Consider the following 27,311-nt stretch of genomic DNA (forward strand, 5'->3'; position numbering starts at 1 on the left):
CTGCTTTCCCCAGCACCGCCTCCCCGCTAACACTGGGGGACCCACAGGGGAACCACCAACAAGCTCTCCTCTGGGTCAGCTCCTCCTCACCCCCAATGACACCTCTTCCGACTGATGACCTGCCCTGTCCTCTGGCTTCCTGGCCCTGCCCTGGCCCTCTCAGGCTCCTGCCCAGCCCTTGGCCCGTCTCAGAAGCATGGGGCTGGGTCCTGGGTGCAACTCTCTTACCAAGCTTCCTGTCACACATTCCTTCCAAACAGCCTAAGTCCAGCTGCTTTCTCCCACACCCTTGTGGAATTTGTGGGGACCCACTGAGAGCAGAAATGGGTCAGGACGCCCCCATCCAAGTGTGTCTGCGCTACCTCTTTAGCCAGGACCCCCCAAATCCAGAAACCCAAGTGTCTCCAAACACATTTAATAAACCACCATCATCCCGTGCACATGGGCCACCAGGGATATTTCTTTCTCACTTTATTTGGAGGACAATAGAAAAGGGAGGCCTCCAGCTGAAGAAGGTCCTGTCTGTTGGAGTAGTCCAGCAGGTGTCAATCAGGGTCCTTTCTTGGAGAGGGGGAAGGGTTGGTGAAGGTAAAAGGGAAGGTTAAAGGTTGGAGAAGGAGGAGGGCCTGAGGAGACCACCTCCCATGTGAGTGACCAGCTGGTGGCTTGAGCCTGAGGTGGACTTGAATGGAGGCTGGGAAATGGGGTCAAAGGTAGACAAGGGGTAGGCTAGGAGCTTGGAAGGCCCGGTCCCTTCCTTTGTGCCCAGGGGACAGAACATGGGGCTTCAGCAGGTTCAGACCACCCCCTTCCTTGCATGTTAGGATGGGGCAGCTGGAGCCCCAGGTGCTGCCCAGGCTGAGGAAGGCAGTCCCAGCCAGCTGCCTTCTGTACCCCAGGGGGGCTGCAGCCAGAAGCAGGGCCACACAGGGACCTGGTCTCTCCAGATCCTTGGTGGGCTGGGAAGGGTTGGGGAAGGGGCAGGTGCAGGGAACGTGGAGGTGATGAGTAGATCAGGACAGCGACATGCTCCAGCTCGAGTCTCCAGGGCCAGGAATCCCAACTATGTTTGCACGTGGGTCAGCTGGATGTCACCTCCCAATTCCAGGATATTGATGGTGGTGAGGTCCTTCAGGCGGTGGTTGTAGTTCAACAGGTGCTGACCATTCACTGCCACCTTGAAGCCAGTATCCTCACAAGTAATGCACACCTGGACAGACAGACAGCTGTGTCATTGTGGTCCACTTGGAGAGTCAGCACTCCTGAATGCAGGCTGGGATCTCCCTCCCCACTTCCTGCCTTCCTCTAACATCCATTAAGCACGCCCGATGCCCACATCCCATCACACGGGATTCACTCTGCACAAACATGCTCTCCTCCTGTCCTTTTACATATTCTGGTCCCCTGGCATAGAATGCCCTTCCCCAAGGCGCCCACTGCACACCTCACCCACATGGGGAACTGCTGATCCCCCTTCAAGGTTCACCCCTCTCCAGCTGGGCGTCCCTGCCTTCTGCCACCACCTGACCCCTCCTACTCAAGTCCGGACCCCCTAAGGTCGTGTCCCCTCTCCCATCCTCACTCTCCCACTGGACCCTGAGCCTCCAGGGGCAGGACCTCTGCCTTGTGCCACCCATGTCCCTAGTACTGGCACCCAGGAGTGCTCCAGGCCGGCACTGCTGCAGCGGCCCCCTCCTAACTTGTCTTTTTCACCCCATATAGTCTCTGCAAGGCAGTCAGAGCACCTCTGTGAAAATACCCGCAGCCCCCACAACACCCGGCACGTGCGGCCCACTCACGGTGGGCTGGGCGCTGTGCTAAGCATGTCACACACACGGTGTCATTGCATTCTCACATCTCTGAGACCAGTATTGTTATCCGCCCCACTTTCAGGTGGAACAACAGAGGCTCAGAGCAGCTACGTCTCTTGCCCACAGTCACACAGTGTCTATAAGTCCGAGTATATTCCTCTCAGGCTCCAAACACACCAACACACTCTATCAAAATCCAGGCTCCTTTCTGTGGCCCTCAGGACCCTTCCTCGGTCGTGTTCCCCCCGGGTGGGGAGTATCAGGGCCTACTTCACACAGACGCCCAGGCTCCCCACTGCTTGGTCCGGGGCGGGACTGGGCCTGGGTTTTCCACGTCAGGCTCTCTGGGTGATTTGAATCTGTAATCGGGGTTGGGAACCCCTGCTCTGCCATCTGGGCCTCCAGCCTCCCCACACTCCCCATTCCTGCACAGGCCACACCTGTGACCCTCACTTTTGCAGTGACAGGTGCTCCCTCCCACATCTCTGGGAATGCACCCCTCGGGTGTTTGTGGGTGTCTCCTTCTGCCCCTGAGGACTCCACTGCACGGTGGCCTCCAAGAGCTATTCCCGTGTCAGGCGGTGTGGCCCTGACCAGGCCTCTCTCTACCCATTAGGCTCTTCTGCTTTCTGGGTAGCACCTGTGGTAACCTGCAGTGACTCTCCATCACCTCAGCCATGAACTTCGGGGACTGGACCTGGTCTGCTGGCTTCATGGCTGTCTCCCCCTCCCCCAACAGCCGGACTACTTCCTGCACTAAGCGGCCTTGATAGCAGAGCTCAGGAGTGATGAGTGAATGAGTGAGTGAGTGAGTGAATAGATGAATGACACCTCATTCTTGGGTTCGATCTGGCACTTATTGGCTGTGACCTCAGGCGAGGACCCTGCACTTGAGGTTTCTTCCTACCTGTAAACAGCAGATAACACCACCTCTTTATGGGGGACAGTAATTCTAAGACCATAACAACAACAATTTGGTGACCACATTCTCTTCTTCTGGGCCCAGCCCTCACCCCAGAGGCCTCAACTCCCACCCACTTCCAGGGGCCCACAGACACCCTCCACCCCCCGCCCCACTTGCCCCTCGGAGCCTCTCGGAGCTCCAGGCTGTGGCACCTACCGAGAAACCCTGGCCTCTGTAGAAGGGCATTGCTTGGGGGAGGCCGCGCTCCTCAGGTCCCCAAGTGCCATTGATCTGCGTGTTTAGGACCACAGCATTCTCATTGAAACGGGGGTTCAGGTGGAAGGCGATGTCATTCCCACAGCGCAGGTTGATGTGCATGCTGAGGGTCAGGCAGTTCACATGAGTCTCCTCTGCCCACTGAATTCTGGTCCCTGCCCCTCCCCAGCCTGCCCAGAGGCAGGGGGAAGGCCAGAATGACCTAGGGGTAACTCTCTTCCCCAAGAGCCCAGGCTTACCTCTGAGCACTGGGCAGGATGTTGCCTGACACGGTGATGCTCTTGCAGGGAGACAGCCCACCCGGGATGGCCGTGAAGTAAGGCTGTTGGGGAGAGAGCGGGAGGGCAGGTAGCAGAAGCCAGAGCAGCCGCCACTGTAGGGAGAAACTCCTGCCTATTCCCATGAATTTGGACTGTCCACTGAGTTTGACAACTGTGCCTGGGAGTCATCTTTTCCAGAAAGAATTGTGGTGCCTTTACTTGGTTATAAATGCCAAAGGGAAACTTTCCAGGGTTCCTCAAATTAATTAATGGGCTCAAACTGTCCTGAGAAGGACTTTGGCCAGACACAGGGGATACTGGGGCTGAGGAGGGTCGGCCACGCAATGTGCTCGTAATGAAGGGACACTGTTAAAGGTGAAAGCTCCTTTCAACGACTTCTCATTTGCTGGGTGTTGAACTTCAGCTGGACCAAGGACTGCTTTTCATTTTCTGAAGCACCCTTCACCTCCCTCGCTGCCCAACACACACCAAACATCGCCCCTCCCTAAGAAATCACTTACATAGGGGGATATGGGGTACCTCTCAGGTGGGATCACAGGGTTCTTTTGAAAAGAGACCAGAACATTCAGTGTGGGGTTGTGCCCCCACCCAGGACCCCCTAAATTCTGAAGGGATGCTCTGACATGAAGCATTAGTCCCTGGACCCTCCCCTTCAACCCCCTGCAATGGCATCCTGGGGAGAACTTCCTGCCATTGTCCCCCAGACCCCATCATGGCCACCTGCCCTGGGCCCTCCACAGGCAGCTCCGCTACCTCCATAGCTCTTGTCTGACTTGTACCAGCAAGAAGAAGAGAAGAAGCAGCTTCAGTCTGTGACCAGCAGTGACATCCCAGGGACATAGCATGCAGGGCCTCAGACCCAGGGGCTGGGGCCACTGCACCCCCCACTCAGTCACAGAAGGACCGGTTTCCCTGCTGGTCCCGAGGGTCCTGCCTGGAAGTTCAGGAGACAGGGCCAGGCCTACAGCCCTTGGTGTAGGCAGCCTGCTTCTGGAGGCCCAGAGTCCCCAACAAGCACCCAGCCACAGTAGGGGCAGTGCGAGGTTTTCAGCCAAAGGGCGCTCCTGCCCAAGGGTTGGAGGCACTTCTCGTGGCCAATTTCCACATCTGTTCCCTGGTTATCCTGGGAAGAACCCTGACCATTATTAGCGCCACCTGCCCAGATAGGACACTGAGGCACAGAAAGGGTTGGGAACAGCCCAAAGCCATGCAGCTGGTCAGTAGTAGAGTGGGGTTGGAACGCCAGTACCCACACTTTTAATTTGACCACCACACAGCTGCTTCTCACGATGAGGCACAGAAGGTCCTCACTCCAGGCTCGCTGAGTGCTTCCCCGGACCAACACCCAGTCCTGCCCTGATCGTGCTTCCACCTTCCATCCTGCCCCTGAGGAGGCTGGGCCAGATGAGGCTGGTGGGGGGCAGGAATGGGGGGGCCAGGCCCCCAAGAGAGGCCCTCTCGGTGTTCAGCTTTTCAGCAGAACAGCCAGGCCCCGTGACCTCCCAGCACACTTTGGAGGAAGAGGAAGGTCACTCCTGACTGCTGGGAATGAGGGGGACACCAGAAGGGGAGATGATGTGGGTGGACGGGTGCTCCTGGCGTCTGTGGGGGCAACACCCATCCTCCTTTCTGTCTGGGCTGCAGGGTTCTGTGTTAACGCTCATGGAGGGTATTCCTTCAGATTTGAACAATTGTGAGCCCAAGGATTGAAAAGTAAAATAGCCACCAGGAAAGAGTATGTCAGGCGTTGAAAGGTACTGTGGGATCTCCCATCGTACAGGAGTGGAGCCCATGGCGATACGTGGATCCTGAAGCCCCCTGGAGCACCAACGGGGCCTGTCTCAGCTTTCTCCAGCCCCAGCACCAGCCCTTCCTCAAGGAGAGCCCAGGTGCTGGGGATGGTGGGTGGAAGCAGGCCATGCCAGGGGTCCTGCTGAGCTGGGCTGCAATGTGAAGTCCAGGCAGCAATGCCCCCACCAGCCTCTGCCCCCAGTCTCTGCTGCTGCCCACCCACCTATTCCATGCCCCACCTGCCACGTACTCTTCCAACCATGTTGTCTGACAAGGTCCGGACATGGAAAGAAGGAATTCAAGGAATCCATCTTTCTGGAGGAGAACGTGGCATACAAAGGGGGGCGGTAATTTTCCTGGGATTGCTTTTAGTAACTTCCTTGTTGATATTATTCATGGTCTTACTTTGAACCTTGATTTCCATGAGAATAGGCCATGAGGAGAAAGAGGCTTGAACCTTGAGGGAACTTCTAAAGGGACAACTAGTTCTCCCCAGACTACTGAATCATGCCCAAAATTGTTTAAACAATGTGTTTATAAACCTGAGTAAGAAATAATCCCCTCTAATGAAATAGCCCCTGAATGTCTAAAAGTTGGTGGAGAACAGCCCCTCCTTTACCTTAAATAAGAATATATATCAGTTAGACAGCCATAGAAGTAAGAAAAGCTGGTTAGCTATTAAGCATATAGAAACAGTCATTATGAAGTTAAAGTTTAATGTACACAGAGAAACATTTTAGACAGAAAAGATAGATAGCTAAGTTAGATATCAAAAAGGACTTATTGTCTCTGCTCAATCTACCGTATACTTTTGCCCTATGAACAATTTCTGAAAATGTCTAATCGTCTGATTTATGACTCTCCTAGTTAAAATAATCTTTGTTCACTATAACCGAATCTATGGAAACTTTGGTCAAAACAATCTTTGTTTAATATAATTAAATCCATGGAAACTTTCGTACTTTCCTGGTTACCTTTGTATTGATTTTTCTGCTTAACTGATCATGCTATACACTTGCAAATGTTAATCTATGCCCAAAAAGAAAATATAAAAATCCACTTGTACTTGCAATAAACGAATCAGTGCTTCACCTGCCTCTGAGCTGTGTAGTGGCCTGATCTCCACGCACCGACGCCTCATAGCACCTTTGGGACCCCCTGGACTCTGCTGCGGCTGGACCACGTCACCCACCCAGAAGGGCTCTGTCAGTCCACCTCTCCTGCCCCTCAGGAAACTGTTGGCCAAGGCTGGCAGAGGCTGTATGGACACTATGGGGCCAGGACCAGGACACTGCGACCTCACAGGCATCCTGGTCCTGGGGCTGCCACTTGCCTGCCTTCCCCCATTACTCCTCTCTCTGCAGGCACCTCCCTCTTCTGGGGATAAATCAAGGCACCTCCCTTCTCTGCCACTTACCATTCGGGCACTGTTGGCAAGTGGCCTCAATGTCTCTGAGCCTCAGTTTTCCCATGAATGCCGTGGGCATCATAAAGCTCAGAGGGTCCAAACAGAGCCACCTGCAGACGGGCCCACACACCTGGCATAAGGTGCAAACCAGCCCCGTGCATCCCACACTGCAGGGACGGCCCCACTCCTCCCTCACTCCCCACAGGGACCCTCTGCAGACTCCCCTGAGCTGCCCCGGCTTGTGGGCTTACCCCACAGGGAGCAGACCCCTCAGGAGGTCTTCCCTGCTGCCCCCACACCCCTCATCATACTCAACCCATCCAGTCACCCACAGTGTGCCGGGCACTCTTCAAGCACCCGAGAATGACCCTCACTGAATCCTCACCCCGATTCTGGACATGACTCAAGGACTCTCCCTATGTTACAGATGTGGAAACTGAGGCCCAGAGAGGTAAAAGTAGCTTGGCTTCAGTCACCTATTTCCTAGCCAGTAGAGGCTGATCCCAGGGAGGCCACCTCCAGAGGAGGCATGCCCTGCTGGGCTCTCATCCTCCTCCCCAGAAGCCCTGTGTCCTTCCCCTTTCATTCCCACAAACCATCTCTCCTAGTGATGACCTGTGCCCTCCTTCCCCTCAGCACCGAGGACAGGACGGGCACCCACTGGGAGCTCAGTCAGCGTTTGTCCAATGCACGGATCCACATTGCCCTCCTGGCATTTCCGCCCTTCTGTGTTCTGTTTGGGAAGCCCCTTGCACCCCTGCCACCCAATGTGGTGTCCTCAGAAACCCAGAGCTGATTCCCTGGAGTTAACCTGGGCCTGGTGGCACCACTCATGCCCACAGCCTGGAAACTCACTGAGTTCAGGCAGAGAGGGTGGTCGCTGCAGAAGGTCATCTCTCCACCACCTCTGTGGTCACAGCTGCTGCTTACCAGCCAGGCAACCCTCTGCACTGGGGAGGGTCAACAGAGATATAGAAATCACAGCAATTTGGCAATAACTCAGTGGGAGGAGCCAGGAATAAGAGGAAATGGGTCTAGAGAAAGAGAAGGGAAGGGTTTGGGGGAGGAGGGGCGTGTGTGGAAATCAGGAACAGGAGAGTAAATACTCCCACTGCAAACACCTTAAAATTCTACTCCTCACATAAAAACATCATCATGTGTAAAGAAGTCTTGTACAAGTAGAAACCATAATAATGGAGGTTATGACTCCCCTGAGTATAGTGGGATGCTGGGAGGTTCTGCGGCCCCTCTCTGTGAGCTCACCTCTCTTCTCTCCTTCTTTCTTCTCCTCTTACCCTCCTCTTATTAATGGCCTCACATTTATTAATGAACCTACTGACTATTGCCAAAAAAAATCAACAGAGAAAAATCATTTTTTCAACATTTTCCCTACATAAAAGCCCAGCTATCTAGATACTAGTGACCTTTAAGCGATTTCAAGAGGCAGACAAGCTGGACAGAACATAAGACGGAGCCATGTCGTATGTGCCATTCCTCATGAACCCACATTCGTTCTTCCCCAACGTCTCCTCTTGCAGCTGCACCCCATTTTATTGCCAGTTTGCACCCGAACCCACTGGGCAATGGGCCCATTCAGCTGTCATTTCTTCACCAGGAACCTCTCGGTCCTGAAAGTCTCGTGAGAAGACATGGCGAAGAAGAATCTATGGCACAGACTGCCGCGGTGGAGAAAGAGAGACTGCTCTGTCCCTTCTCTTTCTGGGCTTTAGAATAGACACACGAGAAGTCTTGGACACAGCGGAACATTCCAAGTGACGTGGAGGTCAGGGTGACACATTAAATAAAGTGTCTTAAATGGCTTCAGCACCGAGGTAAGGAAAATGGTTGATCAGGGACTAGCAGCATTGGGGAGGAGGGGCGAGGAGTGGGGACAATAAACTTACCTGAAGTCCAGCACGTCCCTGCAAAGTGCTAGACAGGAAACCAATGCGCCACCGGCCAAGCCCGACTGAGCAGATAAGGGTCACCTAGGCGCCAAGTGGGTGGAAGGTGCCCTGGGGTCATGCATATGTCTGCACCTCTTCGTTCCTGAACCTTGTCTAGATGCACCAGAATTTGCAAAGGCTGGCTTCCCGGAGAGGCTCTGGCATCCCCTCGGCCCAACCTGCACCCCCATCATACTCCTGGATCAACTAGAATCTAACCGACTGGAGGGGCAGAGGGCACCGCTGGAGCAGACAGGAGGGAAAGGAAGACAAATTCTTTGCAAATCTCTGCAACACAGGGACACTGGGGACAATGTCTTTGTTGATCGGCATATGGAACAAGAGGGACTCTCATTCCTTGCAGGTGAGACTGTGAAATAATACAACTTAGGAAAACAACTCAAGAGGGGTGAGAACGTACGCCCGTGTCCATGGCAGCGTTACTCACCTTGGCTCCAAAGTGGGAAGAACAGAAATGTGCATAAAAGGAGGAGGAAGGAAGACACTTTGGAGTTCACATGACACAACCGCCCCAGCCAGAGAAAGGAACCGGGACACAGTCCACATCAGAGTACTTCAGATGGAACAAGGAAGCTGGGAGGGCATGAAGGCATCTTCTGGGTGCTGGAAATGCCCTGGAACTTGACCTGGATGCTGGTCACACAGCTGTTTTACTTACACAAGAAGTCAGCAGGCACACTAGGGCCTGTGCGTTTTACTTTACGTACACGAGCTCAATAAAGTACTGTGGAAAAAACCCAAGAACTCCCGGAGCCCCAGGTGTCCCGGGGAGAACAGGGACAGCTAGAGTTCTGCAGGTAATCACAGAGTATCTATCACCTGTGCTTTGGGGGTGACTAACAGCAAGTCCAACCCACACTGAGAGCCCCAGGGCCCCCTGCCCGAGCTCTGCAAGGCAGGGCGTTCTTGGCCTAATTGAGACACTGGGTGGCATCCTCCAATCTTAAGGAGGAAAGGGGTGGCCCTAGGCTAAGTTCCTTCTCAGAGCACTCTTCCTCAAAATCCCAGACCCTGTTCCCAGGTTGTAGGTTCTAGCATCTAGATAGAAAGAGCTGTTCAAACTGTGCATCCGCCACTTCCCACCCTTGAGGATGGCCACCACCGAAAAACCAGAAAATGACAAACTTGGACGAGGATGTGGAGGAAGAGCCCTTTGCCCTGTTGGTGGGCATTGAAGAGGGGGCCGGGGCTGCTATGAAAATGTAGTGTAGTGGAGCCCTGGGCTGGGATCAGACTTCCCACTTTGGTTTGGGAGAGCTCAGTCCTAAGGGGCTGTTCCAGTGTTGAGATTTGCATCCAGCCCTTGGGAAGGGGTCCTGAGGGCCTGCAGTGAGGAGGCAAGGGAAAGGGCATGGGCTCCTTCCTGTCTCCATTATGCCACAGACTCTTCACCTGGTTCTAAGAGCCCCTCTGACCGGGGCCCCTCAAGCGATCCCACCTCCTCCAGCCTGCCCTGCACAGGTCCTCTGCTTGCCCACCTCTCTCGTTCTCCCTCCTTTCCCCTTCTCCTCCCGCGGCTGCACAGTTTCTTCCCATCTGTCTGTCCCTTTGGCTGGAACCCAGCCAGACCGATGATGGCCATTTCTTAGGCTCAGCTCTTCAAATGGAGTGAGTTTCACTTCACCTCAGCCAGCAGCTCGGTCTTCGGTGCTTGCAGGGTCCTGGGTGCTGTCAGGAAGGAAAAAGAGGACTGGTCCTGACTGAGCCAGAACTAAGTGACCCTCAGAGCTGGGTCCGAGACGCCCTTGAGGACCTAGTATTTCTCCTTGGACGGGGGACTAGCGGGGCTTGGAATGTGGTACAAGAACCATGAGAAGTTACCTAGGGGAGGTCAGTGTTGTCTCCCACTGCGTCGTTGTTCTTTCCAAAGTCACACTTTGCAGCAGGTCAGCATGACAGTGAATATGTAAGACAGAATCGTTATGTATGGTATATACTGTAGTTTGTGAGGGCAGGTTTGGGGGCTGGTGTAGATTCCCCCCTCACAGCCTTGGCCCTTCTCCACAGATGAGAGCCCTGGCTATCGGACCTCAGGAGCCATGCGGGGAGGTCAGGGAAGATGCCCGTGGGTTTGGGGCCCAGTTGAGTTCACCGGGAGTTAGAAGCCTGTCTGACCACACAGCTTATTGGAGCCCCAGCGGGACATGGGGGCGGGCATGGGGGTGCTGCTCCAGTGAGCCGGGCTGTCAGAGTGTCCTCAGGGCCTTGGGCCATGGTGCTGGCCGTTCTGTCCGGCTCCATTTCGGGAGTACTTCTGTTTGAGTTGTTTCACCTGTGTTTTGAAGTCCCTCCCTTTGAAGGAGAAAACGTGACCCTCGTGAAAAACTTGTAAGAAACCCCTTCCTCCTCCACCCTGTTCCTCCCCTTACACAACAAATCTGGTGACTAAGGTCGTCAGGTTTTGGTTTTGCTGCGTTTTTAATGAGCATGCCTTTCAGAATAGGATTGTGTGACGATGTTAAATGGCAAAAACAAAGAAAGAAACTAACACGACTTTGTGCCATTAACAGAAGGCTACTGCAAGCAGGAGAAAACATTTCTGGGTCACACACACACACACACACACACACAAATAACAAGGACACATGTGGTGTAAGTGCCTGGTGCTAGCTTTTTGATTGTAATGTAAGTGCACCCATTTAACATTAAGGCACCCATTTCAAAGATACCCGTCTGAAATAGGAATGCTGCCGGCCTTGTAACAGCTTCTAGCAAAACAGTTAGATTAGCATCCAGATTTCCCCACCCATAAGTTCCCCTTCAGAACGCCTTGGGTAACCTAGGTAACTGACCACACTATGACCCCACTTTCTCCTCCCTGCACCCTAATTCTCACCTAGGCACCCCTGCCTTGACCACAATGAAGGCAGAACTCCAGGACCCTGACCTCTCTCTCTCTCTTCCTGTAACCTTCCCATGTAGCCAGCAGGACCTGTCAGTAATAAACCCCGTGTTTCCAAAGTTCCCTGACGACGATGCTGAGGTGCGTCTTGCCGTCCTGGTAAGAACCACTAGGGCCGGATCAGCCACCACTATGGCTCCGGTTGGGGACATGTGTGTGGGGGTTCACCACAGGTAGGATGGGCCAAGTGAGTGCCCCAGGCCATGTCCAGTGGGTACCAGTAGGCTGAGGCCTATGGGACAAAACAGCATGGTAGTTCCTTAAAAAGCTAAGCACGGAATTACCACCACGTGATCCTGCAATTCTGCTCTTGGTTATAAACCCTAAGTAAGTGAGAGCAGGGGCTTGAGGATATGTTTGTACACCATGTTTACAGTAGCATATTCACCACAGCTGAGAGACTGCAGCAAGCCCAGTGTCCACCCATGGATGACTAGATGAATATAATGCATATACATATGGCCTTGGCTGGTGTAGGTCAGTGGATTGAATGCCGGCCTGCAAACCAAAGGGTCGCTAGTTCGATTCCCAGTCAGGGCACATGCCTTGGTTACAGGCCACATTCCTATTTGGGAGCACAGGAAGGGCAAGCACACATCACTGTTTCTCTCCTTTTCTTTCTCCTCTTCCCCTCTCTCTAAAAAATAACTAAATAAAATCTTTAAAAATGTGTAGACATATGGAATTAATCTTTGAACAGGAAACAAATTGCAATTCGGTAAGCTTTATTTTACATGAAATAATTTTTAAAAATACATTTAAAACCATCTAGTGGCCTGGTTGGTGTGGCTCAGTGGATTGAGTGCCAACCTGTGAACCAAATGGTCACTGGTTTGTTTCCCAGTCAGGGCACATGCCTGGGTTTCTGGGCAAGTCCCTGGTGGGGGCGGGGGGTGCGTGTGAGGCAACCACACATTGATGTTTCTCCAACTCTTTCTTCCTCCTTTCCCCTCTGTCTAAAATTAAATAAGTAAAATCCTGTAAAAAAGAAATTAAAAACAAACATCTAGTTACTGATTTCCTTGCATTAAAAATATTGAGAAGCACAAATGAAGAAATGAAATAAATTGTGAGGAGGGAGGTGGGGGCCTCAGGTCGCTTTTCAGGTTGTTCCTTAGTCATTGAAAGGCTCTGGGCAGAAGAGTCTTCACCTTGAGGCCGGAGTGCACTCCCCCATCACTGCTCACACAGCCTCCCTCTCCCCTCCCAGCAGCACCACTCCGCCTGCAAAAGCACGTACAGCGCCGAGCAACGCTGAGCCATTCCCAGGTCGTGGAGAAGGGCTGCAACCACGTCACCACACCAAAAAAAATTTACCCCAAGGTCCAGGAGAGGACCATGGCTACTGCCACTGAATGGAATCAGCATGTTACCCGAGGCGGAGGGACACCCTGGTGACTCATCTAGTTCTTATTCCCTAGTAATCCAAGCTCAGGTGCCCTGAAGATGCAGGTGAGGGAGTGTAGGGTCCTTTGTCGGTAGAGGCACTGTGAGTGCCGTTGTTCCCCTGGGTGAGAGGGCAGGGGCTCAGGCAGTGGGCGGGAGGGAGGGAGGAGAGTTCCTGCTCACCTGGAATTCCATGCTCTGCACCAGGAAGCGCAGCTCAAAGGGATTCCCCTTCTGCAAGGGCATTTGCATCTTCCTCTCCTCTGCCCCCCAGCTTCCTTTCTGCTTTGTGTTACAGACCACATACCCGCCCTCTTCAAACCGAGGGTTGAAGTGGAAGGCAATGTCCTGGTCACTGAAGCCGGTCTGGAAGTTCACAGCAAACCTGGGCCCCGGGGAATGAGAGAGCGTGCTGGTTAGTGCCCACGGAAGGAGCAGGAAGGCCTCTTGCCCCTGACTTGTGTGCGTGTGGGAACCCGCGTACATCCCGTGTGGCAGCTTTGCTCCCAGGACGCCTCCCTTGCCTTCCTGATGGTTTCCCTCATTTGTATATAGTGTGTTCCTGGGTCCTCATTGTACTTTACCCTTTCCAGTGCGGCGTTCTAAAAATCAGTAGAAAATGGGTAAAGGAAAATGTTGATACTACTAACAGGAGGCATAAAACTGATGACAACTTTCTACTGAAGGTGCAAATCGGGAATATGCCTAGAAGCAAGAGGCTTTGGTGGAAAGTGGGCACTTGACAGAGGGCGGCCCACGAGCGTGCGTGTGGGGAGGAGGAAACAAACCGACAGAACACGTGGGGTTGATGGAATATCCCTCTGGACTGAGACATAGGGGCTTCCAGAGAGGGTGATGTGTCCAGAGGGGCTCCCGTGTGCCGTGTACGCAGACCCCACCCAGATCAGGAAGAGTCCCCACCTGCCCCCACCTGGACCTCAGCAGAGGCCCCTGGGCTGCGGGAGGGTGGGAGCGCCTGGCAGCCACAAGCTCTTCCCTGTTCCCCAAAGTGCCCTCTTGGATGGGAACCAGAGCCCAGAAGATGTTTGTATTTTGAATGGACTTAGTAATATCCAGAAAAGAACTTGAAACAGAAAGTGACCAAAGTACATTTAACAGCACATTTAGATATTTCCATTTAAGCCAAATGGCTTCGAGTAAATGAGGGCAGTGGTGGGTCATAAAGGAAGTGTTATTTTTTCATCTCTGGGTTTTCGAGTGCACAGTTCAATCCTAGACCATAATAATCAGCGTCTGGCTGCCTTGGACTGTGAGCTCCTGCTTCTCCGTGTCTACGGGGCATCTATGATAATGGCATCCAGGTGCTATTGGCAGGTTGCAGGAGTACAACACAGTGTGGGCCTTGGCCAGGCCCTGCTCATCCAGTGTCCCCTGAGCCAGGCACAGGCAGCTTGGAGGGTGTGGGCGGAGCCGACCTGAGCTGACAGGCAGCATGGCTGGCTGAGGGCCAAGGCAGTCCCAGGTACCTGGTTGCACAGGATTGGTGCACAATCCCATTGACAGTGACCTGAAGTCCCTCCTGGAGGCCCCCTTGGATGGACCCAGTGAAGGGGACGATCTGCAGGGGGAAGAGGCAGGGTGTCAGCAGGCCGGCCTCCTTCTGGCCACCACCACAGCACTTGTTAGTGGCCGTCCCGGTGTGTCAGGTCCGGAGCTCAGGGCCGGGAGCAGCTGGGAACTGAGGAGATGGCCCCAACGCAGGCAGTTGCACAGCCACTCTGAGACTGTAGAGGAGACCTCCAGGCTCTGAGTCAGTGTGACCCGGGAGCTGACCTCCCGTAGGAGGAAGTAACATGTACAGGACCCTGAGAGGGGAAGGGACCAGGGCAGTGAGAGGGGCTGCTGTGCCCCAGGCCAAGCTCCCAGCAAAGGCCCCAGGGCCCTGGTTGAAGACTCAGAAACCATAGCAAAGAGGCCGCTGGCCTATCGTAAAGGATAACCTTCCAGCTCACCTGAGAAGGTCTAGAGGAAGGCATCCTCTCACCTCCTGCCAACCCCCCATAGAGCAGGGGGGGGCGTGACCTTTGCCCTCCCAGCCACCTGGGGCAGCACCTCTTCCTGGGTGCTGTCTGCAGCCCTGGGGCAGCCTCCTCCCCCACTCTTGCTCCTGGGTTCCCCATTCCCTCCCCCAGGCCCCGAGCACCCTCCGAAGCCCTAACGGGGTGTCTCCACGCCTCTCAGGCCCTGTGGACACAGATTGTGTCCCGTCCTCTCTCCCAGGCCACTGGGAAGCAGCAAAGGCTCTGGTGAGGTGCGCCTCATTTTACAGCCAGACGTAACCCAGGTTGGATCCTTTCTGGTGTCTGTAAACTGAGGGACCTTGGGAAGCTTATTGAACCTCTCTTTGCCTCAGTGCGCTCACCTGTAAAACAGGGCCACATCCTACCTGTGTGTCAGATGGATGACTCAGTGAGAAAAGCCTGGGGAGAACGGACATCGCAGGTGCCTCTACCACACCCTCCCCCGGCTCTCTGGGCAAAATCCCCACGCTGGTCCCTGCTAGCCTGTTCACGCTGACCTCCAGAATGCCTTTTCTCCAAGGTAGCCTGTAATCCGCACTGCCCTAGGAGAGAACTCCCAGCTCCTGGTCAGTTTTCACATTGTTCTAGCTGTTAATGCCCAGTTCTCCTGTAAGCCAATTACCTTCATAAACGCAAGGCTTCTAGGAGCCAGGCAGGTGATGTGTATGGCTGAGATGATGGGTCGGGGACTATATGGGGTGGTAGAGACTGTGACAAAGTAGATACCATGTCTCTCATCTAAAGAGACACTGTCCTTATCAGCTCTCTCCAGGATGAGTTAATTCATTTAGGATGGGTTAATCCCTGTGGTAGGTCTGACTTCTCTCAGGTCCTGACCAGGCTGGGAGGCTGAGGACTCTCCTCCACTTCCCACCTGGGAGTTCAGGAGACAGGGCCAGGCCCTACAGGCCAGGGGGTTGGCAGCTTCCTTCCGGAGTCCCACTGTCCCCAACAAGCACCCAGCCACAGCAGGGACAGTGCGAGGTTTTCAGCCAAAGGGCGCTCCTGCTCAAGGGTTGGAGGCGCTTCTTGTGGCCAATTTCCGCATCTGTTCCCTGGTTATCCTGGGAAGAACCCTGGCCATTATTAGCGCCACCTGCCCAGATAGGACACTGAGGCACAGAAAGGTCTGGGAACAGCCCAAAGCCATGCAGCTGGTCAGAGTAGAGTGGGGTTGGAACGCCAGCACCCACACTTTTAATTTGACCACCACACAGCTGCTTCTCACAATGAGGCACAGAAGGTCCTCACTCCAGGCTCGCTGAGTGCTTCCTCGGACGAACACCCAGTCCTGTCCTGCTCGTGCTTCCACCTTCCATCCTGCCCCTGAGGAGGCTGGGCCAGATGAGGCTGGTGCGGGGCAGGAGTGGGGGGGCCAGGCCTCCAGAGAGTCCTTCTTGGTGTTCAGCTCTTCAGCAGAACAGCCAGGCCCCATGACCTCCCAGCACACTTTGGAGGAAGAGGAAGGTCACTCCTGACTGCTGGGAGTGAGAGGGACACCAGAAGGGGAGGCCATGTGGGTGGACGGGTGCTCCTGGCGCCTGTGGGGGCGACACCCATCCTCCTTTCTGTCTGGACTGCAAGGCCCTGTTTTAACCGCTCATGCAGGGTTTTCCTTCGGATTTGGAAATTTTGACTTTTGAATCCAAGGATTGAAAAGGAAAAATCAGTCAGCAGGATAAGAAAATGTCAGAGCCTGGAAGCAGCCCTGTTATCCCCCATCTTACAGGAAAGGAGCCCGAGGTCACAAGTTCTGACCCTGAAGCCCCCTGGAGCACCAAGCAGGCCTGGCTCAGCTTCCTCCAGCCCCAGCACCAGCCCTTCCTCAAGGAGAGCCCAGGGGCTGGGGACTGTGGGAGGAAGCAGGCCATGCCAGGGGCCCTGCTGAGCTGGGCTGCAGTGTGAAGCCCAGGCAGCAACGCCCCCACCAGCCTGTGCCCCCAGTGCTCTGCTGCTGCCCACCGGCCCCTCCCATGCCCCCACCCAGAAGGGCTCTGTCAGTCCACCTCTCCTGCCCCTCAGGAAACTGTTGGCCAAGGCTGGCAGAGGCTCTATGGACACTATGGGGCCAGGACAAGGACACTGCGACCTCACAGGCATCCTGGGCCTGGGGCTGCCACTTGCCTGCCCTCCCCCATTACTGCTGTCTCTGTAGGCACCTCCCTCTTCTGGAGGTAAATACAGGACCCTCCCTTCTCTGCCACTTACCATCCAGGCACATTTGGCAAGTGGTCTCAATGTCTCTGAGCCTCAGTTTTCCCATGAATGCCATGGGCATCATAAAGCTCAGAGGGTCCAAACAGAGCCACCTGCAGACGGGCCCACACACCTGGCATAAGGTGCAAACCAGCCCCGTGCATCCCACACTGCAGGGACGGCCCCACTCCTCCCTCACTCCCCACAGGGACCCTCTGCAGACTCCCCTGAGCTGCCCCGGCTTGTGGGCTTACCCCACAGGGAGCAGACCCCTCAGGAGGTCTTCCCTGCTGCCCCCACACCCCTCATCATACTCAACCCATCCAGTCACCCACAGTGTGCCGGGCACTCTTCAAGCACCCGAGAATGACCCTCACTGAATCCTCACCCCGATTCTGGACATGACTCAAGGACTCTCCCTATGTTACAGATGTGGAAACTGAGGCCCAGAGAGGTAAAAGTAGCTTGGCTTCAGTCACCTATTTCCTAGCCAGTAGAGGCTGATCCCAGGGAGGCCACCTCCAGAGGAGGCATGCCCTGCTGGGCTTTCATCCTCCTCCCCAGAAGCCCTGTGTCCTTCCCCTTTCATTCCCACAAACCATCTCTCCTAGTGATGACCTGTGCCCTCCTTCCCCTCAGCACCGAGGACAGGACGGGCACCCGCGGGGAGCTCAGTCAGCGTTTATCCAATGCACGGATCCACATTGCCCCCCCCCCCCCCCCGGCACTTCCGCCTTTCTGTGTTCTCTTTGGGAAGCCCCCTGCACCCCTGCCACCCAGTGTGGTGTCCTCAGAAACCCCGAGCTGCTTCCCTGGAGAGGCAGTAGCTCAGCCGGGCAACACCGCCCATGCCCGATGTGCAGAAACTCAGAAGGGAGGCTGGACGCTGCCGAAGTTCATCTCTCCACCACCTCTGTGGTCATGGCTGCCTCTCCCACCAGCCAGGCAGTCCTCTGTATTCTGGAGTCCTTAACAAAAAAATAGAAATCAAAGGAATTTGGCAGTTATTCAGCAGGGAGGAGCCAGGAGCAAGAGGAAATGGGTCTAGAGAAAGGGAAGGGAAGGGTTCTGGGGGAAGAGGGGCAAGCGTGGAACTCAGGGGCAGGAGAGTAAAGACTTTACCCCAGTGCTCTTTCCTCCCTCTCCTCCTGTGCTCCACCCGAAGACTGAGTCAGGTGGGGTTCACTGATTCAAAGAGCCTGGCCACCCTGAATGACAGCGAGGTTCCAGATGCTGCTGCCCATTGGAGAGTGGTAATGTCTCCTGAGCACTCGGTCACAGTGTCCAGAAAACCACGGGGCTACTCGACTGGGCCCCACTTGTAGGGTTGATGGTGCTGGAAGGTCCATTGTGCCTAATTAACACACGGAGAAACTGAGGCTCAGAGAAGCTAAGGGGCACGCCCGAGGTCACACAGCTCACTGGTGGCAGCCCTGACACAGGATAGTAAGAAACCGGAAAATTCTTGGGCAAGTGGAATGGGCAAACAGAGACAAGAAAAGGAAACAAAGCCGAAAAGTTGAGTGCTAGACTTTACCGGAAAGTGCATGACCTCCCTGGCCATTAACCTGGGGTGGAGAGGAAGAGGAGTCCTAGTGCTAAACCACTGGAACAGAGGAGCCAGCTCGGGGAGAAGCTGCAGACTTCCCTTTCAGCTCCCACTCCCAAGGGACACAGCAGGTCTGTGCTCCCCTAGGAATTTCCCCCTCCCAAATTCATAAGTTTTCTCTACATAAACTTGCTTTTGAGGGCTCAAGGTAAGGTGAATGTTAGGGTTTTAACCCCCGACCTTCTCAGACTGCTAGCCTCTCACATTAATAAAAGTGCACTTGTAGCCCTTCCCTGTCTCCGATTTTTGGTTGAGCGGTGACTGGCAGCACAGCCCTGGACTCGGCTGCCCTCCAGTTTCAATTCTGGCAACTTTGATGGGGCAGACTTGGGGACCGTCTGGTTAAGTCAGAGTATTTGGCAGGGTGTCCCATTGGCCGCCTGGACGGGGCCCCTGCCGTGCAGATTTGGAAGCTCCCTAGCAGCTGTTGGGTGATTCCCTTGAGCGCACTCTGGCTCTCAGAGCCCCCGGGTCACCTGACTCTTCAGTGAGAAACTGGATTTGTGCTCGGAAAGTCCATCTGGTTTATGGCCTTTGGCCATCTGGTGGTCTAGGGACCAAATTTGGGCTTTTCTGTAACAAATATCTGGTAAACTGGTTTTCTGAGGGGTCAACAGACTCCGAACTTCCAAACTGGGTAAGTCCCCGGTGTGCACAGCCAGGCCCCCCGCCCCCTGCCACTCTCAGTGGTAGGCATGGCTCGGAGACAAGAAAAACCCCAGTTCCCCAGTGTGGAATTTGGTTGGAGCACTCTTCCGGCTTTGGTATATGGATTTTATGTATTTTTTGCTTTTCTTGTTGTCTGTTAGTCTTGTTTCTCTGTTCCTCCATGGGAAGAAGTCAGTTTCTGCTGAGAGTTCTCCTGTGTTTCTCTTGTCTGTCTGACCTGGAAGGTGGTGGGAGGTGAGTTTCTAAGGCTAATCCCAGTCCCCCCTTTTAGAGGAGGACTGATTTGTTTGAACTTTGTATTTTGTTTTTGCTATCGTTTTGAAAAGGAGAGGCTTGGTCTGAATCCCATCAAGAGTCCTTGAGGTCGATTTTAGCTGACTAGCCGACTTACGGCTCTAAGTCAATGATTAATTAGAAGTGTTTTGCCGAAGGTCTGGTAAATTGAAGATTGCTGACGTGCAAGCTTTCATGTTGTCGCATCCTAAGGGTTCTACTCAGAAAGGATTTAAATTGATGGTTTAAAAATTGAGAAGATCTCACTTCCCTCCCAGACTGTAAAACTCAGAAAGAAAAATAATGAAGAGATAAGTCTTTTAAACACTCTAAATCCTCCTGGCGGCCCGGGAGCCGGAAGTCCTGGGAACAATAGGGCAATTAATGCCACTGATGAAACTCTGCTGGTTGCCAGAAGCAGGAGGGGCTCCTGCCTCCTCAAGGTCGGGGAGAAATGGGCCTGATTATTCCCCTACCTCTCCTCCAGCCTCCCTAAAGTTGTCAAGGACAAAAATAAGAGCTACATCAAATGTCTTTTTTTGGGATCATGTGATCTGGAAAACTATTTGATAATAAACCTGGTTTAAGTTCCCTATCTTTTAAAGTTATTAACATAAAATATATGTTTGTTTTTCCTGGGTTTGCAGGAATAAGTTTATTTACTATGTCACTAAAATTGCGTGGGTCATGGTTGACCTTAAAATCTCATAAAGTTGTTAAAAACTAGTAAGTATATATAACTAAAATGAAGAGTTTTGATAAAACTTTTCAGTAATAATTACATATATGTGCCTAAGCACAATTTTCCAAAGTCTTCGATGACTTGGAACTTTTGAGTTTTGCTGGGCTAAATGGTGAAAATAAATATCTATATATTTTGAAATAACAGGATACTGAAATGTTAACTGATCTGGGTTTGCCTACTTTGGCTTTTAATTCGAGAGAAGCTAGAAAATAGATTTAGTTATGTTACTGAATATATCTCATACTTTATTTGAAGTATGTCTTGAAAATGTGAGTGTGTTTGCCAATGAAACTTTGCAATAGAGGTTATGCAATATGTTCAAAAAAGCATCAATCTGAAGGATGGTAATTACTTACTTTTAGTTGTCACTAAAAATCAAGGCTTCTAAGAATTAAGAATTCTAGTTTAGTTGGAAAGAAACTGTATGGTTTGGTAGTGGAAGGTAGAAGGTATAAAACGACTTGTTGAAGGAAAGACTGCACACTGCGGGGGGCCTGTGTAAGTCAAAGAGGGTCTGCAGATTGAAGAAGGTCTGTGAAGAGGGACCTTGAGAGGAAATTATACAGGTAACTGAATAATCAATTTAGTTAGATAAATGCATCTAAGTATCAAAAGTAAGCTAATTCAGAATTTGGTTTTTTTTCAGTCTGGTAAAAGAGGAAAAGGGTTTTCCTATATATGCCTAAAAAGCAGAGATTCTATATTAAAAAAAAAATAATGTGTTATATCATGTTAATCGTGTACTTGATCACTCAAAAACCCATATTCTTTTTTTTTAAGATTTTATTTATTTATTTTTAGAGAGAAGAAGGGAGGGAGAAAGAGAAGGAGAGAAACATGATGTGGGAGAGATACGTCAATAGGTTGCCTCTCACAAGCCCCCAACTGGGAACCTGGCCTGCAACCCAGGCATGTGCCCTGACTGGGAATCGAACTGGCGACCTTTCGGTTCACAGACTGGCACTCAATCCACTGGACCATAGCAGCCAGGGAAAAAAAACTCATATTCTTTATTGTAGGAACTAAAGTTTTACTAGCCCGTAGTTATGTTGGATAACTTTATTTTCACTTTGGGTAAATAAATACTTTAATATTGTTTCCTAATGATACACAATCTTTTTTTTAAGCTTTCCAAATGATCCTTTAATTGGGAACTACTTTAAGATACACAGACACATTACATTGTTACTAGAAACAGGAAACCAAACTTCAAAGGCAGTTTTATAACTTTATTTGACAATCAACAGTTAGTTCTCATCCACATTAACTTTGTAGATTTTTGAAAGTGGTGACAGGTACGTAGGTGACCCACATATAGAGCCTGTCTGGTGAATCTTCCTCCTCATTGTGTTTTCTGGACAACAGCGCCTGGCTGGGGTACGGGACATTCCTTCTTCCTTTGGCCCAGGCGGCGTGGTTGAGCCTGGGGTCAATGTGCACATCTGGGGTTCCCGTCTCCTTCCTGGCAAGTTCCTGGATCTCTCTGAGTGCCCGAGGGGATGCTTCTTGAAGCCCACTCCGTGGGTGCGCTTGTGGGTGTTGATGGTGTGCTCTGTTGTCACTACCCTGTTGATGGCAGAACGGCCGGCTTCTCACCACCCTTCTCTGCAGGAGCCCTCTAAGCCCAGGCGACAAGGGGCCTGATGCTGGCCCGGGTTGGAAAGAACGAACGTGAGGTATTGTGATACACCATCTTTTGGTCAAGTATATTTGACAACCTCCCCAGGGATTAAATTTTAAGAGACTTTTCTTGACCTAAAATTGGCATTGTGTCATTCCAATGGGTCCCTGGAGTGCCTCAGGGGTTTGTTCTTTCTCCTTAATAAGAAGAAAATTTGAACTCACTAGGCCTATTTGATATGCGTACAGTACATGGAAAGTTCTGTCAAATAAAGAAATAATATGTTCTATTTGTATACACATATTTTTATTATTAAAGTAGATGTTCTAGCAGGGGTGTCCAACCTGTGGCCTGTGGACTGCATGCAGCCCAGGATGGCTGTGAATGTGGCCCGACACCAAATCATAAGTTTACTTAAAACATTATGAGATTTTTTTGTGATTACGTGTCGCAATGCATTTAATGTGTGGCCCAAGGCAACTCTTCTTCTTCCAGTGTGGCCCAGAGGTGCCAAAACGTCGGACACCCCTGTTAGGGTTATATAAAAATCTCGAAGGTTGCACGAAGTTCTGATATACTTTCATTTGTAATTTTAGTTATTATCTTAAATTGTTGCGGGAAAGCAAAGCCCTTTATCAATTGCATTATAATCAAATCTGTAACTGTGTCATTTTAAGGTTTGGGGTTGTTTTCTTTTTTTTTTTTTATAATTTGGAGATAGCCATTGTTTTACTGTAATGCATTTGCAAAACTATATTACATATTTGGAAAAGTTTATGAAAATGACTCTGACAAACTTTAAATTACAGCTTTCAGAGTAGGTCATCTCTTTGAAGTAAATGGAGATTTGCAAAACCCTACTGAATAATCGGATTTATGGAAATACTGGCAAATAATCAGGATAAACAAAAATTAATTATGGGACATTATAAACTGAAGATAATGGTGGCTTTTATAACTTGTTGTTGAAAAATATTGCTAATTTTTAATCCTTGGTTTTTCAGACATAAGAAAACTAATTTCTGCCTTAAAGCAATCTGGCAAATTATACTTTCATAAGAAATATTGAGGCATTTATATTTTTCTGCCCACCTGATCCCTCTGGAATTTGGAAACTCTTAATGAAAGAGTAGCATTATTTCCATGGCAATATGTTTATTTGTATAAATCCAATAAAAATCTAGTTTTTTCATAATAGGACGCATAAAGACAGTTTCCAATTATGGTTTTAATAACCAAGTCTTTGTCTGGAATGTCGTGATCAAAAGAGCCATGCCGGGACTCTGGATGTTGCCAGAAAGGCTGAAAAAATTAAGGTTGACACTCGAAGCCAATAAAAGCCCCTCAGAGAAATGGCCTGGTACCTTGCTTATTCAGAAGGTCCATGGCGGTCTTTCTGGGTAAGGAACAAAGGTTGCTTTCCTGAAAGGTGTCAAGGAAAGAACCTCAACACATTTGGGAGACCTCAAGAACCTGAGAAAATCCCCCAAACTGTAGGTATTGCAGGCAAAGCATGAAGGCGACTGTGTGGCTTGGCTTCCTTGCCCTGAGGGGCAAATTAAAATTCAATCTGAAATTTCCTTGTAACATTCCAGCGAGGCAGATTTAAGAAAGCTCATATGATCATTGCTATTCATGTTGTATCTATGTAAATAATCAGGCCAAAATAAAACTGGACTTAATGCAGTCTCTCTGATAAAAAATGAGGGTGATTTGAAGGAGAGGAATTGTGTTCTACTGGAAATCACTATGCACAATTGTGGCTAGTGGACTCCAGTTAAAGTTTTATTTCTCACCTACAAACTGAATTGAATCCTGAATTTTTATAGTTTTCTTTTAAACTACTGTTTCATTTTTCTTCCATCCTTTGTTTTGGAATTACTGAGAACTAGTGATGCAGTGTGAGCCACACATAATTTCCCTGAGCACCTGTTGATATCACCAGAGGCATTTAAACCACAGATAAAGAGCCTCTATCAGATGGTCGCTGCTGACTTTCATTTCAGCAAAAGTCTTACGTTTGGAAGTCTTCTCATCTGACACTCTTACAGACTCAGAACCTGGTTTAGGATCTACTGTGTTCGTTGATCTTTGTGTTCTTTCTGTCTCTGTAGCGTGCATGCTATGACCTTGTTTACCTGGTTACTTGTTTAGACAGTATACACCTCATTTTAGACACCCATTGGCATCGCCACCTCCTGAAATGAGACTCAATGATTCGGCTGAATGAACTTGTCAGGACTAGATGATTGAACTGGATACAATTCCATATCAAGATGATGACGCTTTGGGGATTCCAGCCTACCCCTACTTTAGAAAAATCTAACAGACTTTCTGTTCCAGTCTCAGATCTCATTCCCTCGTCTCCCTTATATCAGGCAGGGAGAGACTTCCATACCCTACAGGGGGAGGGACTACGGCCCTTGTCAGCAGGAAGCAGTTACTGATAAGAGAATCAACTCTCTCATCACCCCTAAAGGATTTTAGGGATGGAAGTCTCTGAGAGGGGAATGAGACAGGATAATAGAAGTTAGGAAATTCCTGGGCAAGTGGAATGAGAAAACTGAGACAAGAGAATTAAATAAAGCCACACAGTTAAGCACAAGACCTCATCAGAGAATACAAAACCTCCCTGGGCATAAATCACAGGACTCCAGGGAAGAAAGGAAGAGTCCCTTGTTTATGATTTCTTCTCTTTCTTCTTTCCTTCTTCTCCTCTCTCCTTTTTTATTGTTTTGTTTTAATATGAGGCATTAATATGCCTCATATTAATGAACCACCTACTATTGTAGGGAAAAAAAACAACAGAGAAAAATATTTTTTTCAATAATTTCCCAATTAAAATGCACAACTGTCCAGACAGTAGTGAAATTCGCAGTAGTGAATTTTTTAGCGATTTCAAGGGGCAGACAAGCTGGACGGAACATAAGACGGAGCCATGTCTTGTGTGCCATTCCTCATGAACCCACATTCGTTCTTCCCCAACGTCTCCTCTTGCAGCTGCACCCCATTTTATTGCCAGTTTGCACCCGAACCCACTGGGCAATGGGCCCATTCAGCTGTCGTTTCTTCACCAGGAACCTCTCGGTCCTGAAAGTCTCGTGAGAAGACATGGCGAAGAAGAATCAACGGCGCGGACCGCCGCGGTGGAGAGAGACTGCTCTGTGCCTTCTCTTTCTGGGCTTTAGAATAGACACACGAGAAGTCTGGGACACAGCGGAACATTCCAAGTGACATGGAGGTCAGGGTGATGTATTAAATAAAGTGTCTTAAATGGCTTCAGCACCGAGGTAAGGAGAATGCTGGAACACAGACTAGCAGGATAGGCTAGTCCATGTTCTGGTTATCCATTGCTGCATAAAATTATATGAAAACTTACTGGCTTCAAACGATGACATTTATCTGGCTCACAAATCTGAACTTGGGCAGGACTAGGTGGGGTGAGCTCATCTCTGCCCAAGAGAGTGGGAGCCACTCTATAAATATAACCTAACCCCAGAAGCCAGGCAGTGCCATTTCCACCACATTCTATTTGTTGGGGGAATAGAACAGCCTGTGCTGCTAACTACTGCACCACCCTGCCTGTTTTCAGACGCGTTTTGATGGGACAGGCTTCTTCTCACGGGCCACATTTGTCATGAGGAATGTGGCTCTGTGCTCTGTGCCCGCCCAGGGCCGAGGAGGGCTCTGCCAGGACCAGACTCCTGGTTTCATTTCTGAACAATAGTTTCTGTGCCTGGGCAGTGGGAAGCCCAGGGTGTCAGGCTCAGCTTTGGGTCCTGTCAACGCCATCTCATCCAGAGCCTGTTCTGGAGAGGTGGTGGGGAGTGGGGGGTAGAGGCTGCTCTGCTGAACAGGAAAGAACCACGAGTCCACTCTTACATCCAGGAATCTCCTGAGAAGAGTACAATGTGGAAAGAGATGGTATTTCCCACGGAGTAGCCCAGTACCTACAGGAGCCCAGGTGTTGAGTAAAAGCACTCGCTGAGTCAGCCAGGTGTGGCTTCAAGTCCAAGCTGTTCCTTCCTTTGCCAGATGGATGAGCCTGAGCAGATTACTTCACCTGATGAGCCCGTTTCTCCTTCTATCAATGGGGGTAATACTTGTCTCACATAACTTGCCTGATATGAAATGAGAGTATATGTGTAAAGCACCTTGCATGGCCCTGCCACTTAGGAGGCACTCAGTGATGTTGTTGCTTTGCTCTGGCCTCCTGGTGTGCCCAGAACCAGACCCTGTGCCCAAGGAATCTGCCCGACACGTAACAGTGTGGGGCTTTCATCTCCCTTGTTTCTAGGCACTCTACTTCTAGGAATGCAACCTAAAATGAGTATTATTTTTTGCAGCCATATCTCTCAGTGGTTTTCACCCATTTAAGTCCTACTGTTCTTTCCACATGGAGCAGCTGCTCCACAGTCCCTTCGCTGCAGCCATCATAATGGGCCCAGCTGCAGAAAGAGATGGCTGTGGTGTTGAAGAAATAGGGCAAATCCGAGGCCCCAGCCTCCATGACTCAGGCCTTCCTTCCCCACTGCCATGGAAGGCTTGCCCCATCCACCCAGCAAAGGAGGAATCAGGTAAGATTAAGAACCTAGGCCCTCTGTACCCCCTTCCCAGCCCTCTCTAACCCCACGATGTGTTGGCCCAGCCCCACTCAAGGGGAAAGGTAGTGGACACTCCGTCCTACTCGGCGATGTGAGATGGATGAGCCTCCGTGTGGATGTTCTCCAGGGCTGCTCCGCTGCCCAGCCGGGAAACTTACTGAAATGACTGACAATTAAATTTTTAAAACTTACTGATTTGAGAAAGAGACAGAGAGACAGAGTGTGAGAGAGAAACATTGATTTGTTATTCCGCTTACTGATGCCTTCATTGCTCATTTCTTGCATGTGCCCTGACCAGGGATCAAACCCACAAGTTTGCATACTGGGATGACACTCCAACACAATGAGCTACCCGGCCAGGGCAACCTTTTATTTTGTTTGTTTTTTGTTTTAAAGGTGGGACGGGGGTGGAAGGTGGAAACCTGCACCCACATTGGGATCCAGAGAGCATCGTGATACAAACACTGAAGGAGATTCACTGCTGGAGCCCACGTGGGCTGGAGAGAAGGGAGCCGTGGGGCTTATGGCGCAGCTCCCCTTCCAGGGAACAGGCCTGGTGTGCTGGGGAGTGAGGGTGCACAGCCTGGCTGCCTGGGGGCAGCCACCAGGCCTGGAGCATTCACCTCGTGCTGAGCGCTTCACACACTTCATTCGTCCCGTCTTCACAGCAACTGGGCCAGGCAGCAAGAGCCCACTTTCTTCAAACACGAGGGGACAGGTGCTGGCAGGTGTGGGAGCTCGTGCTGGCTTGAGGCAGGGTCTTAGCAGCTCGCAGGCTCCACCTCCTGGTGATGTCCCTCTGCCCAGATCTTAACCTGGATGCCTA

At 51.2% G+C, this 27,311-nt stretch overlaps 1 protein-coding gene and 1 pseudogene across 1 annotated transcript; both read right to left on the reverse strand.

Annotated features, from left to right (window-relative positions):
- Positions 1–410: 410 nt before the first annotated feature.
- Positions 411–7,421, reverse strand: LOC128779251 (galectin-5-like). Its single transcript, XM_053911316.1, has 4 exons — positions 7,327–7,421; positions 3,231–3,313; positions 2,932–3,094; positions 411–1,210 (listed from the first exon to the last, which is right to left on the reverse strand). Exons 1-4 carry the CDS (start codon positions 7,363–7,365, stop codon positions 1,064–1,066), a joined length of 432 nt encoding a protein of 143 aa, XP_053767291.1. The 5' UTR covers positions 7,366–7,421; the 3' UTR covers positions 411–1,063.
- A 14,086-nt stretch (positions 7,422–21,507) lies between these two features.
- On the reverse strand, positions 21,508–24,994 carry LOC112308685 (large ribosomal subunit protein eL31-like; annotated as a pseudogene).
- Between the last annotated feature and the right edge of the window lie 2,317 nt (positions 24,995–27,311).

This window comes from Desmodus rotundus, chromosome 9 (assembly GCF_022682495.2).
Source record: "Desmodus rotundus isolate HL8 chromosome 9, HLdesRot8A.1, whole genome shotgun sequence".
In the NCBI taxonomy this organism is placed as follows: Eukaryota; Metazoa; Chordata; class Mammalia; order Chiroptera; family Phyllostomidae; genus Desmodus; species Desmodus rotundus.

What these genes read in the sequence shown, in the direction of transcription:
- LOC128779251 (XM_053911316.1), bottom strand. Translation starts at nt 7,365, where the DNA reads ATGACCTTCTGCAGCGACCACCCTCTCTGCCTGAACTCA. An exon ending in ACCCTCTCTGCCTGAACTCA is followed by an intron (nt 3,314 to 7,326) that starts GTGAGTTTCCAG and finishes TCTCCCCAACAG; the next exon opens with CCTTACTTCACGGCCATCCC. An exon ending in ATCCTGCCCAGTGCTCAGAG is followed by an intron (nt 3,095 to 3,230) that starts GTAAGCCTGGGC and finishes CCTGACCCTCAG; the next exon opens with CATGCACATCAACCTGCGCT.